Source organism: Pteropus vampyrus, unplaced genomic scaffold (genome assembly GCF_000151845.1).
Source record: "Pteropus vampyrus isolate Shadow unplaced genomic scaffold, Pvam_2.0 Scaffold2, whole genome shotgun sequence".
NCBI classification, from domain to species: domain Eukaryota; kingdom Metazoa; phylum Chordata; class Mammalia; order Chiroptera; family Pteropodidae; genus Pteropus; species Pteropus vampyrus.
The window spans coordinates 21,856,735-21,877,318 of record NW_011888783.1 but is presented as its reverse complement, the minus strand read 5'-3'; the positions used below and the strand labels follow the sequence as shown (position 1 = coordinate 21,877,318).

Below are 20,584 nucleotides of genomic sequence, written 5' to 3'. Positions count from 1 at the left end.
TTCCTGTAAGAACAGTTTTCTTTTATAAGCCATTCCTTTTTCTTGGAAGTAAAAGCTACTATTTACTCAATTAGTATAGCACTGCTTCGATTACTGGAAATTTAAAAGTGAAAGCTTTCTCTCTTAGTTAATATATAATATTTTATAGACAAGTGTTTTTCTAACTTTGCTACACAATTTAGTCAAATTCCTAAAAAATCCTAATGACCAGGCTATGTCCACATATCAATAAAATCAGAACCTTTGGGAATGGATCCAAGGCATTAGTATATTTTTATTAATTCCTCAGGTAATTCCAATGTGCAGCCAAGTTTGACAACTAGTGTTATCTTTCAGTGTTTTTTAAAATGTAATGAGCATACAAATCTTTTGGGGATATTGTTAATATATAGACTCTGCTTCCATAGGTCTGAGACAAGGGTCTGAGAGTCTGCATTGATAACTAACACATGATGCTAATACTACTTTGAGTACCAAGGTTATAAACCAGTGCTATCCAATAGAAATATGATGCACGTCAGCAATTTTCCAGTAGCCACATTTACAGCATAAATGAAAACAAGTAAAATTAATTTTGCAAATATTTTATTTTACTAAATATATAAAAATATTTTTAAAGTTTTATTCAATATAAAAATTATTAATAAAATAATTTACATTATTTTTTGGAGTAAGACTTCAAATCCAGTGGATGTTTTTTATACTTAGAGTGCATCACAAATTGGACCGCCCACATTTCAACTGATCAATAGCCAGACCTGGCTAGATGCCACCATATTGGACAGCACAGTTATAGACCACTGGATGCCATAAAACCACATCATGAAAATTATCAAGGAAAATTTAAAAGCATGGATTACTTACCAATAAGTTTCCGATTAAAATGACCATCATGTAAAAAGGAATACAACTGAATTGGCCTGCTACGTTAAAGCAATCCCATAAAGTCTCTATCCACTCTCCACAGAGAATCCGGAACACATTCAAAAAGGAGTGGAAGAAGTCCATCATGTGCCAACGTGGGAGTTGACAGTCTTTGTCTACGCTGCAAACACATTCTTTGTAACTCAAACCAAACAGCTTCATGCCGACCACAGCAGAAAAGAACATGAATGTGAACAACAGCAGGATCAAGTTTCTCAGAGCCACCAATGAGTTAATAAGAGTCAGCATCAGAATCTTAAATGTTGGCCAATATTTCCCCAACTTGAAAATTCGCAACTAATAGAGCAATGTAAAAAAATAAGAGTAAGAAACAACAGAAAACTTGGCTACTATTTATTATGACATATATTTAAAATTTTTATCAGCATTATACAAATACACTTGTAAAATCTTTAACGTAATATTCAGTTTTAAGCATTGTTACTACTAACCACTGAAAATTCATTTTAGTAGAATTCTGACTACATCATAGATAGTGTATAATTTTTAAACTAAACCTGTACATATTCTCCCCTATTGGTCTGTCAATTCCACTCCACATTATACTAGTTAATCTAGTTTTATGCTTTAATATCTGGTAGGGCAAGCATCATTTTTGTTTTGCTTTCACAATCCATTGGATATTTTCCCACATTCTGACATATAGATGATATTGTAAAATCCTCTTAGGATCCCTTGAATTCTATTGAAGTTTCTACTGTGTATTTCCCTTTTAAAGTAACATATCAAAGACCGAATACATCATTCTAGGTTCAGTCTGAATATTCCCCTTCTTTTCACTAGAGTTTTTATTTCCATCGATAACAGCACAAGAACGTCTTAACATTTCAGCCACCATATCACACTGAACTTAGTCATCTAAAACCCATGCATCGTTTTAATATGTGTTATACCTTCTCTAACTTTTTCTAGTATATATTTGGCATCCTGGACTCGAGAGGACTGTACATTTATCCATGTTAAATTTAATCATCTCATATTCAGTCTGTACCTAGCTTTTAAATATTTTTATACTATCTTTTATAACATTTTTCTGCATTTCCCAGCCTTATTTCACCCATAAATTTGATAACTACATCTCGTATATATTTCTTTCATTCATTAGAAAAGTTTATGTATGAGGATTTAAGACAAGGTTCTAAAGAATTATTTGGATAAGATCAAATCTACTTAGTTGTTGATTCCTACTACATTCCTTCAACTTGTTACCAGAATGTAACAATAAATTCCTTATTAAATATTTAACATGTCCATAAATACCATTATAATAACATTATAATAACATTTCTATGTCTAGTTTTCTGATTCTTACCATCACCCTACATTGCAGATATATACTGATTCTGACTTAATAATTTTCGAAATAATATTCTGCTGGCCTGACTGATCTCATACAAGGTTTTCCACTCTACATTTAGAAATACTCAATTCCAGTTCCTTAGTAACACATTGACATTCTGGATTTCTTCATTATCTCATTCCTCAAAACTGACCCAGTACCCCTGTCCCTGCTTCTTAGAATTACATCTCATATTTACTACATATATGACTTATTTCCTTTAATGCTTTGGTCAAATAACAGCATTTGTGACTGCTTACTCTTTCCTGGTGTAGTATTAATTCATTTAACTCCCAATGTCTGAATGATATACGTATTACTATTCTTTCCATTTTATATCTGAGGAAACTGAGATAAATTTTCATAAGATAAAATTTAGGTCTTGGATTCTACTTACCACCTTGAAGGATCGAGAAAAAGCCATTCCATGAACATTCACTAGAAAAAGTTCTGCTAAACCATGGAACACAATTAGGCTATCAAAAATGTTCCAACCTGCTTGGAAATACCCATATGGATGCATGGCAATTATTTTAAAAATCATTTCTCCTGTGAAAATTCCAGTAAAAACCTAAATAAAAAAAAAAAAACATATGGATGAGACATGATTCTAATAGCCCTATTAGAACCCTCATGCACAGAAACTGAAACTTTTCACTGCCACATTCCTCAGTTCTTCTGCTAATACCTGTTTAGTTTTGGAGTTTGGATTATAATCTAAGGTAAAGACAGGTGGTGAGGGCAGGTGCAGCTGTAGTCAGGATTCAGAATCAAATGTCAGTGAAAAACATGTGTCTGTCATTTCACCTCTGCCTTTCTCTGATCTATGGGGCTATGGAACCAAGAAGGTATATACTTGGGAAGGAAAAGTGAATAATTTCCACTTAACCTGACTGCCAAGCCGCTGGCTAGGAATCCCAACTTTAAATGTGGAACTTTAAACTTTGGGTATAAACCTATTCAGTGATAAGAAAATTTACAAAGCAGGGTTGAGAGTGGTGAAATGGGGAAGCATGAAAGCAATATTTCATCTAAAACTCATATAATGCATTTGCAACATATTGGAGTTATAAAATAAAATAATGGGGATAATGATGATTTAAAAAGTTAAAATTGCAAATGAAAATAATGTAGTATAATGTCTTACCAGGTTTCCAATGCTGAGAACACTGATGGTTTCTTCATTCATTGGATAACATTCCAAGGTCAAAAAATATATGTTTAGAATTATGCATATGGTGAGAAACAGATCAGTAAATGGGTGCATTATAATCACATGGACAAACTCTTTCAATTTTAACCAGCAGGGACAACAATTCCAGATCAAGAAAGTTTTAGCAAATCTGCACCAACACAATGGGCATCTCTTCTGAGATTTTTTATGTTCTGCGATAGAAGAAGAGAAAAGTTAAACACAAGCAAATTGTCCAGTTAAGTTTAACTAATGGAAAATTTTTACTTTTGTATGTAAAAAGAGGTTTGAAACTAGACTTCTGACTTGGGATTAGCAAAGAAATATTTTATACTAATAAAAAGCAGAGCAAAGTAAATTTCCTCTATTTTGTTCACGCTTGCCAAGTTAGACAAATGAAAATGAGATAAATTGTATATTAGAAAAGCAAAACATTGGAGTACCTCTTGAGAAAAAAAAAATACGGAATATAGTTGAGTATTATAATTCATAATTTTTAGATTTATCCGTTTTATAAAATAATGCCTTTCAAAATTGTCCATGATAATGAGTTAGTGGCCATATGTTAAAAAAGCAGAGTCAATTTAGAAAGGACCTTAACATATTAATGTTATGTATTCCAACCTTTATTTATACTTATAAGTTATCACTTGTATCTCACTTTCAATATTAAAGAAAATTCACTGGCATTCTTTGGTAATCCTTTCCAATGTTTTAAACACTATGCTTATGAAATTTTTATAACCTGTTCATCTTAATTTCTTATGTTATTCCTTAAATTTTAGTTATTATCATCTAAAATTCTGAAGAAATTACAGAATTTCTTTAAAAATAAATCTTATAAATAATACCTTTCATAGTGTCTAAATATTTTTTACTTTACCTTCTCCATATCTGACAGTAGCATCATCCAACATATTCGAAGAAGTGATCATAAAAGCTGGTGATCTTTTCTTCATTTCTATTTGTGTGGTCTGGGTCTAAAAAGAAATTTAGAGTCTAAAACTGGCTTCTTCCCTTTCTAGAGCCATCTTAAAAATGCTGATTCTTACCTCCAGAAGCTTTTCTTTTCTTTCTCTCTCTCGCTCTCTTTTTTTTTTTTTCTTGTAAAATGAGCGGGTATAACTTGCAAATCAACAAAATCGTTTTATGCTATGAGGTCAACCATAAAAGGAGTAATCACAGAATGACAGTGGTATTACCCATATTCAGCAAAGAATTCAATGTGTAGTTTAGGATTATTGTGAAATATCCAGTCGGTAAACATGCTACTGAATAATAACAGCATTCCTCTAATTTTTCCTCGTGAATATGTTAACTTTATAACTTTGAAAACTCTCTTGACAAAATCAAAATGATTTGGTATTGTGATGATGAAATAAGTCTTGAAGAATATCAGGTAACAGAATAAATTTAAAAAGATTGCTTTGGTTAGAACATATATGATAATTCCGTAAAGGAATCATTTCTTTCTCTCTTCCATGTCTCTTGAGTAATGGTTTTAAGAGAACTTCTGTTTTGCTGATATGGCTACACAGGAGTAAAAAAGAATCCTTGCACTGGAAAGGCACTCAAAAATCCTAGGCTTTGATGTAGATGTTACAAGTTCTGTACATTCATAAGTATTACAAGTATAGCTTGAGATGTTTCTAGTAACCATGTATACAATTTGTATATAGATTTAAACTCTTAAGAAACTGACAATGGGTAGATATTACACCTTAGAGTTTCTAACACTTTTCACATTTGGCACATACAAAGAATAAGAATATATATTTGTTAACTTGGGGTAAGCAGGAGAGGCTACTTTTAGATAGAGGTAACTGACATGGGGGATGCTGCCCCCTAATACTGAGGGAATTAGTAGTTGAGGCTCACCGATAACCCATATGCAGCACACTCTGGTTGGCAAGTTCTGCTGTGGTCTATCTGAAGAGGGATAACAGACATGAAAGGAATCATATCCATCCCACTCAGTACCAATGAATCCCCTCTAATTTCATAAATACTGGAGCGAAAGGAGGTGAAAACCAATCGCATTACATACTGAGTTCCATTAGCAGATTCTGCAGGTCTTCAGATTTCTGTTCTCTCTCCTACCTTTTTTTTTTTTTCAATTCAAAAACTAAGCTAAAAACTCAGGATGTGAATTTAATTTATTTACCTACACCGTGCTTATTTCAAAACTACTTTTAGCTGACTTATAAGGTTACATAAAACATAGGTTATAAATTGTACAATTTAAAATTTCAATGAGATAAAAAACAACAGAAATATAATTTTTCTGTTAGTAAGATCTGACAGGAATTTCTCAGGTGTATCTTCATAAATATGATACTTTGGTGATAATGAATGATATTCTCCATTATATTCTTAATATAGAGAAATTACTTGTCATAGAGTTGTTTTTTGATAGTGAAAATGTTTGATGGAATCACACCAAAGTAATGATATAGTCAATGCTCAATTCCCTACTAATTTGGCTTGAACTACAGATGTATTTTAGAACATAAAATGAACAAACCACATATGAGTCTAGTAATATATTTACCTTAATTAAGTTTCTCAAAAATATTGAATGAATGCCCACAAGTGGGCCAACTCCCAAGAATATAGCTATTTACAATACATACTGAGAGGATCATCACTCAGTAATTCCCTTTTTTGGAAGTTTTAAGAGATACTAAGGGCATATGCCTGAATTTCAGACCATCCAATGTTTAAATTAGACTGAAAAAAGGGACTAGGATTTTTCTCATAACTGGTTTAAATTTTCTCTGGAGGGAGGTATGAATAAGGAAGAGCCCAGTCATATTCCTAGCATTTAGCAATAAATATCTGAAATGTTTATCTTGGACCCAGACTTGGACTCTACTGCAGTCACACTGGCCTTTTTAATCCTCTGACTCACCCTGTTCTCTCCCCCACATAGCACGAATTCATATCTCAGATCTCAGCTCGTGTCAGTTCCTCATAAACTTTTCTGACTCAGAGAAATCCTTTATTATAGGCTCAAATCACCATATTTCTTTTTTAGAACTTGCAACAGGTTTTTTTTTTTTTTTTATTAGTGGAGAGTAATACAGTGAACCAGCAGGAACCCAATATTCGGCTTCAACAATTAATAACGTTATACTCTTTATTTTTCATGTATTACTCACCAAACTTTTTTCCAAAAGATTTTAAATGAAATATTAGGCTTCATAAAATTAACAGAATAAGCTTTTTAAAAAACATAATCACAACATCATTATCAATATCAGCAAACTTAATAATTCCTCAATATTATCTGTTACCCAGACCATGATCAATTTTCTTTCATTGCTCAGAAACATTCTACTGTAGTTGATTTGTTCCAATCAAAGTACAAATAAGATCACATATTGTATTTAGTTGGCAGGTCTATTGATTATCTTGTGATTTAATATTTTCCTATGTGACTTATTTGTTGAAGATACTGGGTCAATGCTGTAGAATTTTCCATATTTTTTATTTGACAGATTTTGTTCATTTAGTGTAATTTAATGTTTTCTTCTCTGTCCTATAATCTCTGGCAAAAGACAGTTAGATCTAGAGGCTTATTAGACCTAGCTTAGATTTTGAAAAGAATATATTGTATGTGGTATTTTATGTTTCCTACTTTATAGCATCGGGAAACACATAATGTCTAGTGGTTCTAAAGTTACAATTTTGTGCTTATGATAATTTTATAGTCTATCTTCCCATGAGATTATTAGCTTCAAGAAAGTACACACTGTATTAGTATTTGTAAAGTTTTTTTCTATCTCCACTGATTAGTACAATGCTTAGCATATAACAGATTATCAATAATGGTTTATTTAATTAGACAGATGAGCTACAGGAATGTCAGTACAGATAGGAAAATACTTTGAAATATTTGTAATCCCACAGTTGAATATATCTGATTCTCTTCCTGAAGTTTTGTCAGTAACTAATAATTCATAGGAAGGGCTGCTTGTAAACAGTGTAATTGATGGAATAATATTGTTTCAGCATTGAAACAATGAAGTAAAGTGGTGAACACCAGATTCTCTTCTTCAGTGTTGAGAAATCAAATACCAATAAATGCAGATTAAATTTTGAAACTGAAACTCCTCAATAAGGATTAAATTTGAGAATTTGTGAAGGCACTTATGTGCTTGACACATAGTTTATGCTCAAAAAGAATTTATTCAATAAGAATTATTTATTTGTTTTTTTTTTTCCTTAAGAGGAGAATATAGTCAGAGACTTAAAAATTTTATGTTGATCAAGTATTCTCCATATGGACTGCTATGTCTTCTTATGGTTGTCTTCTTGTGTTCCCTATAATTAGCCATCAACATTTTTCACTTGCTTAGTATATTCTAAAAAGTTTCAAGTGCTTAACATGAATTCATTTCATTTGAATCTTACAACAACCTCTGAGGCAAATACTATAGTTACTTATACATTACAGATGAAGAAGCTGAAGTTCAGAAAGGTTTACGGAATTGGCAAATATACATCCATTAAATGGATAAAATGGACTAAAATAAATATTTATGTGACTGTGAAAGTGTGCTTTTAGCCAATATAATCTATTGCTTTCCTATAATGTGAGAATATGAAGCATCTAAGAGCTCTCTCTGTGATACCGACATTGGAATTAGAATCTGACTAATCTTCATTCAGATCAGTCACCTAAAGGGCCCTCGGTTTGTTCTATTTTAAGTTCTCTCTGCAGTGTTTTCTTATGTATAAATAAAAAATGAAATCCTGTGAAAATGGTTTTCACTCTCATTTCTCAGAAAACTTTGCATGACAAAATGTTCTAGTACTCTTCCAAGAAAAGAAATTCTTTATAATTGAAAGATATTAATTAAAATCAAAAAGGCTTTATGTGATCCAGAGCAGCCAAGTGAATAGAGATACTGGAAAATGAGAAATAATCCAAGTTCTTAAGCAGAGTTAATAGGGCATCTCATCCTGAAATAAGAGAAGTATTGTGCTCTGAAAATATATTTGAAGATAACTCTAAAATAATTGAAAATTAGCGTAAACATTTTTTATATTTTACTAATCATGGATTTAATTATTCCATGGATAAAATAATTCCCTATTATCATGATGCATAGTACATTTCCTCTTGAAGGAGCTAGAAATCCAATAAAGTGATTTCCCCCCTCTTTTTACAACTTCAGCTCTGTACTTTCATCCATGCTGTTAGTACTTTAGAATTTCTAAATTATGGAAGGCACTATCACTGAATTGAACACCGAAATTTTCCAAATTTGATTTTGATGTACGGCCCAGAGCACGTTTAAATTAATAAACTATAACTGCATTAAGAAAAGTCGAATTTGAAAAAAAAAAACAAATTCATAGTTTATCAGTAGTAGTACTACACATTTTGGACAAAAAATGTGTATATTAAAAAAACTTTTTTTTAAATAAGTAAATGAATGAATAAATTTATTAGAGATTCATACAATATAACAATGACTGGAATACCCACATCTTTTCAGAAACACATTTATTTCTGACTTGACTATATAAGGTTATATTGTTCTAGTGATAGCTTTAATGCTAATTCATTCATTTATTTAATTTTATTGATCACACAGTTATTAGCTGCTGCTGATATGCCAAGAATTGCACTAGGTATTAGTAGTGACTAAAACATGATCCTTGTTCTCAGAGAGTCTGTAATTGTAAAAGAGAGAAGCTTCTTTCATCTCCCTTCATAGGACTGGAATGTAATTCAAACACATCTGATTATTATGGTTCTGAGAACTATCTTATGTTCTTTTTTAAAAAAATAATTGTTATTTTAATTAATTTCAAGTATACAGTACATTGGTTAGACATCTATATAGTTCATAAAACGATCCCCCAATTGCTCCCTCCCTCCCCTGGCCCTCCACCTAGCCATTTATCAACTACTAATTTGTACTTCTTTAACCCTTCACCCCATTCTCCCAGCCCACCTATGCCCCTCTCTTATGTCCAACAGCAAATTGTCTACTATATTTGTGAGTCTGTTTTTGATTAGTTCATTCTTTTGTTCCTTAGATTCTGCATATAAGTGAAATCATATGGTATTTATATTAAAGAAATCTTTAAAGATGTTGGCCACTCTCTTGATTAGCACTAGTCACTACTGGGCTCCATGGCTATTTTTATGGTGGTGATTACCCCTTGCCCAGGTGTTGTGGGCATCCTCATCTATTCCACCAGGTTCTGGCGCTTTCTCCTGTGGACAAAGGCTATAGCATGTTTGCATATTTCCATCACGAAAAGGCCTGGCACATCTGCCATCTTGACCTGTATTCATTAACTCTTAAGGCTGTTGTCATTGGCAAATATAACTGTGCTGGTTCTCTTAGTAATAAAAGGCTTTGAGTTTGGTTAACTCTCTTAGGATATATAAAAATGTTGAGATTATGAATAAAGTCAGGAGAGTAAAAATTTATATACTCTTAACAAAAACATGTATATGCATTTCAATCCCATGTTTTTATGAAGGTTAGTGAATTTCAAGAATTATCTAAGCTATTCCCCAAATTTGAATAAGCTGAATAACATCAGTCATTATGACAATGAACAGTTGGTATGGTTGTGAACATTTAAAGTTATATTTGTTTAATATATTGCTATAATAAAGAAGTGTTCTGCATTAAAAAAAAAAAAAAAAGGTGCTGCTCATTCTTACCATAGTGAACTCAGGAAGAAACATTATGTAGCAAAAGTGAGTCCTCTTATCATTTAAAGATTCTAAATGAAAAGATTCTAAATTCTAAAGATTTGATTTTTTTATCATGTATAACATAGATATTGAGCATATAGTAGAAGGCAATATACTCCAAAACCTTGAGAAGATAACTCAAACTCTGTGATTCTAAGAAACATTTAAAAAAATTTATACCTCAGTGTCCTCGTTTCCTTCTTGAAGTTCTTTTAAAGTGTGATGAAATTTTGGTTCAGTCTTCTTAGCTTTTTCAACAGCAGTCTGCTTTTCTTCTTCATAAGACATAGCAACTATGCCCAAGAACAAACTTGCCATATAAAAGGCAAACCAAAAACTTATTACAACAAAAAATATCATGTAGACCTTTCCAGAAGCATAAAGGATCTAAAGAGAGGTGGAAAACAGGATAAAAGAAGGGAATATTACTTGTCTTCTTGTAATCTCCTATTTTAAAATTAAAAATAAAATGTGTTATGAAAATAATTTAGTCATAAGTGGAATATAATCACAAGACAGTTTAAGTACTGGCTTTACCTGGAGAAATAAGCAAAAGCTTTTCAATTTTAAACATATATCAGGTATAAAATATATGGTATAAAACCAAAGAATTGAATAATTTAATTAATTTAGGATGACCATTTGACTTTTATGTCTTCATTAATAGAGAAAACATTGAAAGAAAAATTGTCATCACTCAATAAAGAAAGCTGAACAATCTGGATGTGAAATATTATTTTCTTTGCAGTAGAATCTTTAAATATATAAAACTTAATAATGTCAGAGAATGAATGTTTAGAGATTACTTTCTTCTGATCATTACTTTATGGAAACATCATACCAAGTCACAAAATCAGTTATTCGTACAAATGGCCAACAGACATATAAGAAGATACTCCTTTTCACTAGATAGTAGCAAAATGAAAATATTAAAACCACAATGAGATACCACCTCACATATGTAAGAATGGTTATTATCAATAAGAGAAGTAACAACAAGTATTGGAGAAGTTATGGGGAAAAAGAAACACATACATGGCTGGTTGGAATGTAAACTGGTATAGCCACGATGGAAAACAGTATAAAGGTTCCTCAAAAAATTAAGAAGAGAATTACTGTATGACCCAGCAATCCCTCTTCTGGGTATCTACCTCAAAAATTTGAAAAATTTATTCATAAAGATATATGCACTCTGATGTTCATTGGAGCATTATTCACAGTGGCTAAGACGTGGAAACAATCAAAATGTTCTTCAATAATGATTGGATAAAGAAGATATGGTACATATATACAATGGAATATTAGTCATAAGATGAAATACTGCCATTTGTGACAACATGGATGAATCACGAGATTATCCATGTAAGTCAGATAGAAATGTGCATGGCCTACAGCATACACCATAATATCTGTTATGAAAATGTAAGTCAGATAGAAAGTTGAGAATGTAAGCAATGTAAGTCAGATAGAAAGTTGAGAATGATATGGCTTCACTAATATATGGGATATAAAACTGATAGCAACCAATGAAAAAGACAAAACTCATAGACACAGACAACAGTTTAGTGATTACCAGAGGGAAAAGGGGCAGTGGGGAGAGCTAGATAGAGAGAAAGGGGGTCAAATATGTGGCAATGGAAGGAGATTTGACTTTGGGTGGTGAACACACAATGCAATATACATATGACATATTATTGAATTGTACACTTGAAATCTATATAATTTTATTAATCAATGCGACCCCAATAAGTTTAATTAAAAAGGGGTGGGAACCAGAATTAATTCTATATCCGTCAGAACACCTGCTTTGGTGAAGAACATCTGGGTGAATCATAGGAAAGTCATATAATTCCCTTACATGAATTCATTTTTAGATAGAAAAATACAAAATTTTAGATTTTGAAATTAAGTATTAACTAGCTTTTATGTCATAACAATTACCTAAGATAGTTCAGAAAATTTTAAAATTTAGAAAAGTATAAGAAGACATTATAAATCCAAACTGTACTTCACTGATTAATTCTCATTGGTTAAAAGTATATGAAAAGAATTCAAGAAAAAATTTTAAATAATTTTAAGTTTTAAGCATCCATTTGAATTAGTAAGCAGCATTTTTTATAGAAAATATTGTATTGATGTAACAGATTTAAGAATGTTTACTGATTAATAGGAAGTTCTAACATTCAGTCAGAAATAATTTCTTATTAATCAATAGCATATTTGTCTTTAAAAGTATTTTGAATGAACCTTATTATCCCAGTGAGTCAGTTATTTAGAATTTGGTTAAATATTTTTCCCACTGAACTAGCTGTCATTTATGATAGTATAATCAGGAGTCAGTAGTAGATATTATGGTGTATGCTGTAGGCCATGCACATTCATAAATACTTTATGTTTTTATTTCACTAATTCTGTGCAACATGTTTATGTGGTATTTATTATTATTCCCAAAGTGCAGAAGAAAGATGAAAATTAGATAGGAAAAATGACTTGCCAAAGATCTCACAGCTATGAGGTATGCCTAAATCCAAAAATTTGCTCTTTTCCCAACATGAAGTTGGTGGAAGAAAAAAGTATGCACACTTACTAGGATGAAACGGTGTACAAATTCTAGTTCTATTATATTTTAGCATAAAACTGGGGCTAATTATATCCCCATTTCATAGTTCTGTTATGAAAATCAAATGAAACTGCATGCAAAGATCTTAGCCTATGGGAAATATGCAATAAACATTATTGTTAAACATAATTCTATTCAATGAGCATTGGTATTTTGTTTTGTTCATTTCTGTACCCATGGTGTATCAAAGAGTATGGATAAAATATATATTTATTGAAGGAATGGAGAATAATATTCTCCAAGATAAGTGGTGTTCTCTTTGAGAATAATCACTGAATTTCCCTATCCATAGTCAGTTTAGTTTAGGACAATGCTCAGTATAAATCCAGTCTAAATCAAAGAAAATCTTATCTACACTAGTCAATAAAATTTAGAGTGTAATAATGATGAGATACTGTATGGACTCCAACACTAGGGCATTCCCAGACTGATTACTCATTTCGGTGATAGTGAAAAAGAATTTGCTTTAAATCAATGCTAACAAGAAAATTAGCTAACACACAGAGGGCTGTAAAAAAAGGCAAGACATTTATTAATCTATAAAGTGATATAATCCATAAATATTCACTTATATTTTTGTTTATTAAGTACTTCTATGTGTTAGATGCTGAGAACACAAAACTAAAATAAAACAAAATACATCTTTTTAGGTAGTTTGTCTCCTAGTGGAAAGAATTGCTGAACAAATAATTAGAATAACCACAATCAGAAGCAATTACAGGATACTGTGGAATTGTGGTGTAGGATATGCCTAACTCTGAAAGAATAGCTTGGAGAAAACCTCAAGGAAGAAATTTCGCTTTTAGGCATGAATTTGAGATGTGAGACAAAAGACAAAATGAAGTTTGAATTTAGGCAGAGTGTACATTAGATTATTTTCAACATAGATTGAAACAAGAAATTAGGGGATAAACTCATGTAAGAAAAAGCAAGTCTTTTTTACACTAGAATGAAGCAAAAAGTATATATTGGGATATTGTTAGGAAATAAATCTGGAGAAGCATGCAGAAACTAGATTTTAAAGGGTTCTATGTATCATGCATATGGACTTTGAACTTCATTCTACAGGAATATGGAAACCTCTGAAGCATTTTCGAAGGAGGATAACACAATAAGATTATTTTGGAAATAAGTTCCTAGTATTGCGGAGAAGGCATTAATGCTTGCTCGAATTTTTTTTTTAATTTTTTAACTTTTCAATTGCAGTTGATATACAATATTATATTAGTTTCAGGTGTACAACAGTGATTAGGAATTTATAGAACTTATGAAGTGATCACCCAGATAAATCTAGTAAGCATCTGATACCATACACAGTTATTACAACATTATTGACTATGTTCTTTATGGTATAATTTACATACTTTCAAAAATAATAATATAAATGCTAAACTTAAAAAATTAGAAAAATATAGTTTGCATAAAGAAAAATGTTATTTGTAATATTTTCATGTACTTTAACTAGAAATATAATTATATTACATCTATGGTTCACTTGATTTTTATTTAATAATAGATTATGAACCTTTGTGCCAAAAGTATATTACATTATCCCATCATTATTAATGGGTTGTATACATACACACACACACACAATAATTTATCTATCCAATCATAAAAACTATGGGGTATGTGTGTTTTAAAAAAGACTGGTCTTCAACTGTAACTACTTTTGGAATATAAGTTATTTGTTTATTTTATCTATCACTTGATATTAACTGTGCTGCTAACACAGCATTATATATTCTACTGTGATAAAACTTTTCTTAAAAGAAAAACTGAAGCTCCATTTTAATATTACATCTTTCTGAGAAACTATAATACACAAATCATCAATTATAAAGATAGACAGACTCTCAATTATAAAGATAGACAGACTTATTGTTATGAGACTGAAATCCAAATCTCAGGATTTGGATTTCAGTCTCATAACAATAAGTTTTCTGTTACAACTGAAGCATGATTGAATAATAAAGAGGTATAAAAAAATAGAAGAATTGAAAAGAAATAGCACATTGTAGGTATTCAATAAACAATTGTTTAATACTTGGTAATCTCAAAGGTTAAAATTTTTGACTAAAGAATTTGTACCTAGAAAAATTCTTGACTTAGTTAATATCAAATATATGATATCACAGACAGAGCAAGACAGTGATCTCCAGCACATCTATATAATTTTAGGGAGGTTACTCAGTCATTTTGATCTTAGTGTCTTCATATAAAATCATGTAGAATTGTTTTAAAGATTAAATGAGATATCATACATAAGAGCACAGACTTCGGCACAGAGTTAGGATATAGTTTGACATTTAATAATTCTGGTTCCCTTTCTGTCTTCAAATTTTCTTCACATAAACATGTGATGTATTACATTATATTTGACCATTATTTTAGAAGGGAGGAGCATGGAGCATGGTATCATTCTTACACAGCAGATTTTCTCTGTTCTTACCTGGTGATAAAGTGCTTCAGGGTAATCCTGTGTCATTAACCGGAATAGAGCTAATAAAGCCCAGCCGAAATTGTCAAAATTTGTGTAGCCATCATCAGGATTTGTGCCAGCTTTTACACACACATATCCTTCAGGACACTGACTAAAAAAGACAAAGAAAAGAAAAATCGCTTACTCTTAGGTGACTTTCAGATAACAGCCAAATCATAAATATAGACTATCTGTCATTTTACTAGCCTTTTGACCTTGAATAAATCATTTAGCTAGTCTGTCTATTGTTTTTTTTTTATGGTAAGATTGGATTAATAATATTCCATACTGTACATTTCTCAACATGGTTTTGATGATAAAATGAAATAATGTAATCAAATGGGAACCATCAGTAAAAACAATAATTATTCAATAAATACTACTGATCTGGTGATATTGACTTAATAGAAGGAAACATTAACATCACTTACCCAGCATCTGTTCTGTTGCCACAAAGGAGAGCATATCTTTCTCCTTCCAAATGATAGAAGTTTTCTATTTCTGAAAAATAGGAAAGAAATAATATTCTATAAGAAATCTTGAGTGAATAGCATAGCTGAAATCCATTTAACCCTGTACAGAAGATGAACACCCCTCTCTATACTTAGGAATGAGGCTATAGCCTGGCCTTTTTAATCTAGAAGGCTGTTCTAGCATCTTATGCACAGGTCAAAAGGCCTCTGGCAATCTATCTACTTCATTGCCCTGAAAGTGACAAAATTCAGCATAGAAAGAAGAGAATCCTTCTCGAAATTAGAGTTCAGGAAAATAAACATAACCAGCCAGGTATGACTAGACCCCTAAAGGAAGAATTCCCAAAACTAATCTTTTTGAAGGCTGAGCACCTTTTCTTCCAGGGTTTATTCCTGATGATCTTCCTGAGCAGAAGATTGGAGTTTTCTGTCTCTGGGTTTAATTTCCATTCTCTTTCTACTTCGAAGCTTATTTTTCTACATTGATCATCCAGTGCTAGTTCCTTTCCTGATGTCATCTAATTTTCACTACAACCCAAGGCGATCTGAGTCATAGCCCATATAATTTATCCAGGTATCCTTACTTGCTGTTAATCAAAATGTAAATTGTGTATTTACAGATACCAGTTACCAAGGTTGTGAACATGTATGCTATGTAGGAGCATAGTTTTTTAGGTTCTGAATTCAAATCACAGAGAGCAGTCCTCAGTGTATATGTGAGTACATATATACATATAAACATATTTAAATTTGTATGTATATTATGTATACAAAATTTAATTTCTCCAGTCTCAAATAATGTCACTTTAATTTGTCACCCAAAATAATTTTAGAAGAATTTTTAAATCATAAATAGTTAAGAATCACTGATCAAATCTTTTGAATGGCAGTCAAAAACCAAATGAAATTTGACATTAGTAGAACTGGGCAGTCTCAAGTACTCTTCTAAATAGAAGGACTATGACATAGCAATTAGGTTAAATAATGTTGTACAAATGTAATATTTTCAGCAATTCCTAACATGATATTTGAAATGGAATGGCTAGAATGGAACAAATTTGAAAGTGGTAATCTTTCAAAAGTGATTTCTTTATAATATTATACATTAACAAAGATGAAAAGAACCTGGACTCTGTTTTCTTAACAAAAAACTGTGAAATAGCAAAAATTGTTTATTTTTAAAGGAATTAGCATATTTTTGTTACAATGTCAAAGAAACCAAAGGGTATTTCAATTGGAATCTAATATCTATCTCCTGTAGTCCTTACCACTAAAACTGAGACCTTGAAACAGACACATATAACAGCAAACATTTCACATACTCACATACTAATAATTTTGTATTACTTGCATCATAATTGTATTCCGGGGTAAACCAAAGAATAAAATTTATTGATTTGTTTTAGAACTTGTTAAATCTAAAGTACAAATATAACTAATATAGGACTACATAAGATTTATCAACATTTAAATTTTATTAGTTAAAAAATGTGCTTTTAGTTTTTTCTAAATACTGTCAGAAAGGACGTGATAATTTAAATATGAGAGAAAAATCCAATAAGAGTATGGCCTGGGAAAAAGAGAAAGCTTCTAAAACCAGATCGAGCTTCATTAGAATTCTAATTTTGCCACCAAGTAGTTGCAGTACACTGGAACATTCTAAATTTCTCTGAACTTCTGTTTCCTTGTTTGTAACAGGGATTATTTATGTTTCTTCTGCAGGATTATGGTGAAGATATATGATCAAGCATGTAAATTACTTATACATAAGAGTTAAGTGATACCTATTTGGCATTATTTCTATTAGCCTAACATATTTTCATTATTTAGTAAAGTATAACTCAAAGTATTTAAAATGAACAGCAGTAATTGAAACAAGAGTAAGAATTTCTATATTGTAGGTCATGTTTTTCATTTGTAAGGTCATCACAAAGTTTCTAATGAGTAAACTTAAATTTATATTTTAAATAAATGACTTTATTAAAGAAAGGTAGTATTATAAGAATTCTACTCTGATGAAATTGCAAATAAGACTGATCGTATTTATTTATTTAAAAAAATAAAATTTAGCAATTCCGAACTTAGGTTTCCCTTATCTAAATGTCTAAAGCTTTGAACTTTGCTATCCTGATAAATGAAACATCCAAATTAGTCCTTGAGCATAGTTACAGCATTTACATTTACAATCTAAAGTCGAAATTGTTCTGAAGTTGACAGTTCATGTTTCTGTGAAGACCAATCTCTCACTAAGAAAAATTTTAATTTTTGACATAGATGGCAAGTGATTCTTACCTCGAAGATAATGTGGGTTTCTAGTTTTGTTGTATAGGGTTTCAGTTTCATTTTCTTGGGGCCATCGCAAACATTTATGCTTCAGGTTGCCCATGAAGAGCCCCATCCCAATTAGAGAAAATACATTCAGAAAAAACAGAGTAAGGATAATGACACCAGCAAGTTTTTTCAAACAATGGAGCAGGATCCCTAGATAAGTCTTCAGGCCTGAAAAGAAAAAGGTTTATTTTGATCAAATAAAATATCTTAGTAAAGTAGCATTAGCAAACTTCTCCCATGGCAAGTGCATAATCCATCGTTAATTGGTAGCTTTGTGTTTTATAATCTAATTCATCATTATCTAGATCTAATAAATAAAATGAATAAAAACTCAATCTTTGAGGTTTCTGTATTATGCTAATTTATTACACCTGACAAAATAATTCAGATACAATATATTTTAAAATTAGTCATACATTTGTTTGACTAATTTTAAAATTAGTCAATTTAAAATTAGTCAAATTTTAAATGACTAATTTTTGCTCTTGGTTACTGCTTTTCACACCATTCACCTTTGTTTATAAGTCAAGTACAGGTATAGAGTTATAAATGAAAACGAGTTGTAGATATTGTTGAAACAAAAATAGTTTGAAATAGCAGTATTCTATATTGTTCTTTAACTTATTAAGAATTCAATTTTGGAAGCCGATTAAATAAAATGTGAAAAAAATAATGATTAGAAATGAGAATAATACACAACTGCGATATATGCAGGTTGTACTTAGAGTACTTACTAATTGAGAATTCAAACTTAAAGTTGGGTTTATTTAAGCACATTCATTTTTCTAATTATTAAATACATGCCTAATTCTGAAAACAGAAAATAAGAGACAAAAAAAAAATGTAATTGTACTTCATAGATGAAACTACAACCTACTTACCTATCTCCCTTCCGTCCTCCCTCCCTCCCTCTCTTCCTCTCTTCCTCCCTTCTTCCCTTCCTCCCTTCCTTCCTTCCTTCTTTCCTCCCTTCCTTATTCCTTTCATTCCTACCCTCCCTCCTTCCTTCCTTTATCCCTTTCTTCCTTTCTTTTTCCCTTTCTCTCTTATTTGTTGGTCTGTTTATATTTAGGATCCTAATAACTGCTCAGCTCAAAAATGGATGAGAACACACCAGCTCTGTGATATTGAGCAAATTATCAATATTTCTATGCCTCCATTTTATTATCTTTAAAATGAGGATAATAATACCTATATTTCATATATTACTGTGATTATTGCAAATCTCTTTTTTAAATGACTTCCTCGGATGATTGGATGTCTTGAGTATAAAAGAATAGGGTTGAAATAAAGTTATTCCTGTGGTTAAAAAAATGTGATATCTAGATTAAATATTCAATTTAAATTAATAATATTAAAATACATGCTTACAGCCTACTTTTGCCACTTGGAATTATGCCATTAATTTTTTTTTTTTGCTATATGCTAGTCTTTTTTAAGTGTTATATTAGAAATGGAATTTCTGTGTCAAAATATATGACCACATTTATGTATTGATAGATATATTCAAATTTCTTTTAACAGCTGTTAAAACAATGTATAAATCAGACTACTACATGTATATAGTCATGCCTCATTAAAAACAAAAGATTTTTAAGAAAGCATTATTTTCAATTTATTAGAAAAAAATTGAATCACTGTATTTTGATGTAATTTCTGATTACCATAACAAACTTTAAAAATATGTATATTTTCACTGTCTACTTTTTATTTGGTAACTATCATGAGTTCTCTAAATATTATTGTACTGGAAATTTTTGTCATATTGTTTTGTTGAAATTATTTTTAAGAGTGGCAATTCTTAAATAAGAATATGTGTGTATATATATGTATATGTACATACACACACATATATACATATAAAGCAAATTTTTTGTGAGTTTTAATTTAAGTGGTGACATTTTGTTTGAAGGTAAAAAAGTCACCATCCAATTTTACAGAATCAAATTTATTAATAATTTTCATTGTTATCTACCATTCAAAGTTCTGAACCATATGCCAATTTTGATTCTGATTTCCTAGTATGACATTCCCTTTCTTTTTATTTTTTAAACTTTCATTTTGTTTTAGTTCAGGTATATTTCTTGTGGAGTTTATTTCTGATTTAATTTCTTACTTTTTTTCATCTAATATTTTAGATAAAATAAATCTAATTTGAGAAACTGTATCAAACTTAAGTTCTTATTTTGAACAAATGTACTCTCTACATCAAAAATGAAACTGTATCTACTGTAATTTCACCATATAAGATCTTACTTTTGGTATTATCACACTTGCCCCTGGGTTTATTGACCCAACTATTTCATAATATTCTGACTCATAGCAGCCAAAAGAACTCTGGGTGGAGCTGTTCCTATCTGACTGTTTTTATTAATTTTGAATAACAAGTTAGGTATTGGTGGGCTTTTTAGGATATCTTCAAGAATGAGAGCTATAAGTAGTCCTCAGCATCTTCCATCAACATAGTCACAACCT

The 20,584-nt window shown here is 30.8% G+C and overlaps 1 protein-coding gene across 3 annotated transcripts in view; it reads right to left on the bottom strand.

Annotated features, from left to right (window-relative positions):
- The window catches only part of SCN7A (sodium voltage-gated channel alpha subunit 7), a 70,190-nt gene that overhangs the window by 25,429 nt on the left and 24,177 nt on the right, over positions 1-20,584 (bottom strand). For all 3 annotated transcript variants that reach the window (XM_023529700.1, XM_011358226.2, XM_023529704.1), the window contains 8 exons: positions 18,071-18,277; positions 15,737-15,806; positions 15,276-15,417; positions 10,384-10,590; positions 4,360-4,456; positions 3,432-3,670; positions 2,682-2,855; positions 865-1,221 (listed from right to left, as the gene is read on the bottom strand). In XM_023529700.1, the coding sequence (XP_023385468.1) occupies positions 865-1,221; positions 2,682-2,855; positions 3,432-3,670; positions 4,360-4,456; positions 10,384-10,590; positions 15,276-15,417; positions 15,737-15,806; positions 18,071-18,277 (1,493 nt within the window). The remainder of the gene's footprint in view (positions 1-864; positions 1,222-2,681; positions 2,856-3,431; positions 3,671-4,359; positions 4,457-10,383; positions 10,591-15,275; positions 15,418-15,736; positions 15,807-18,070; positions 18,278-20,584) is intronic.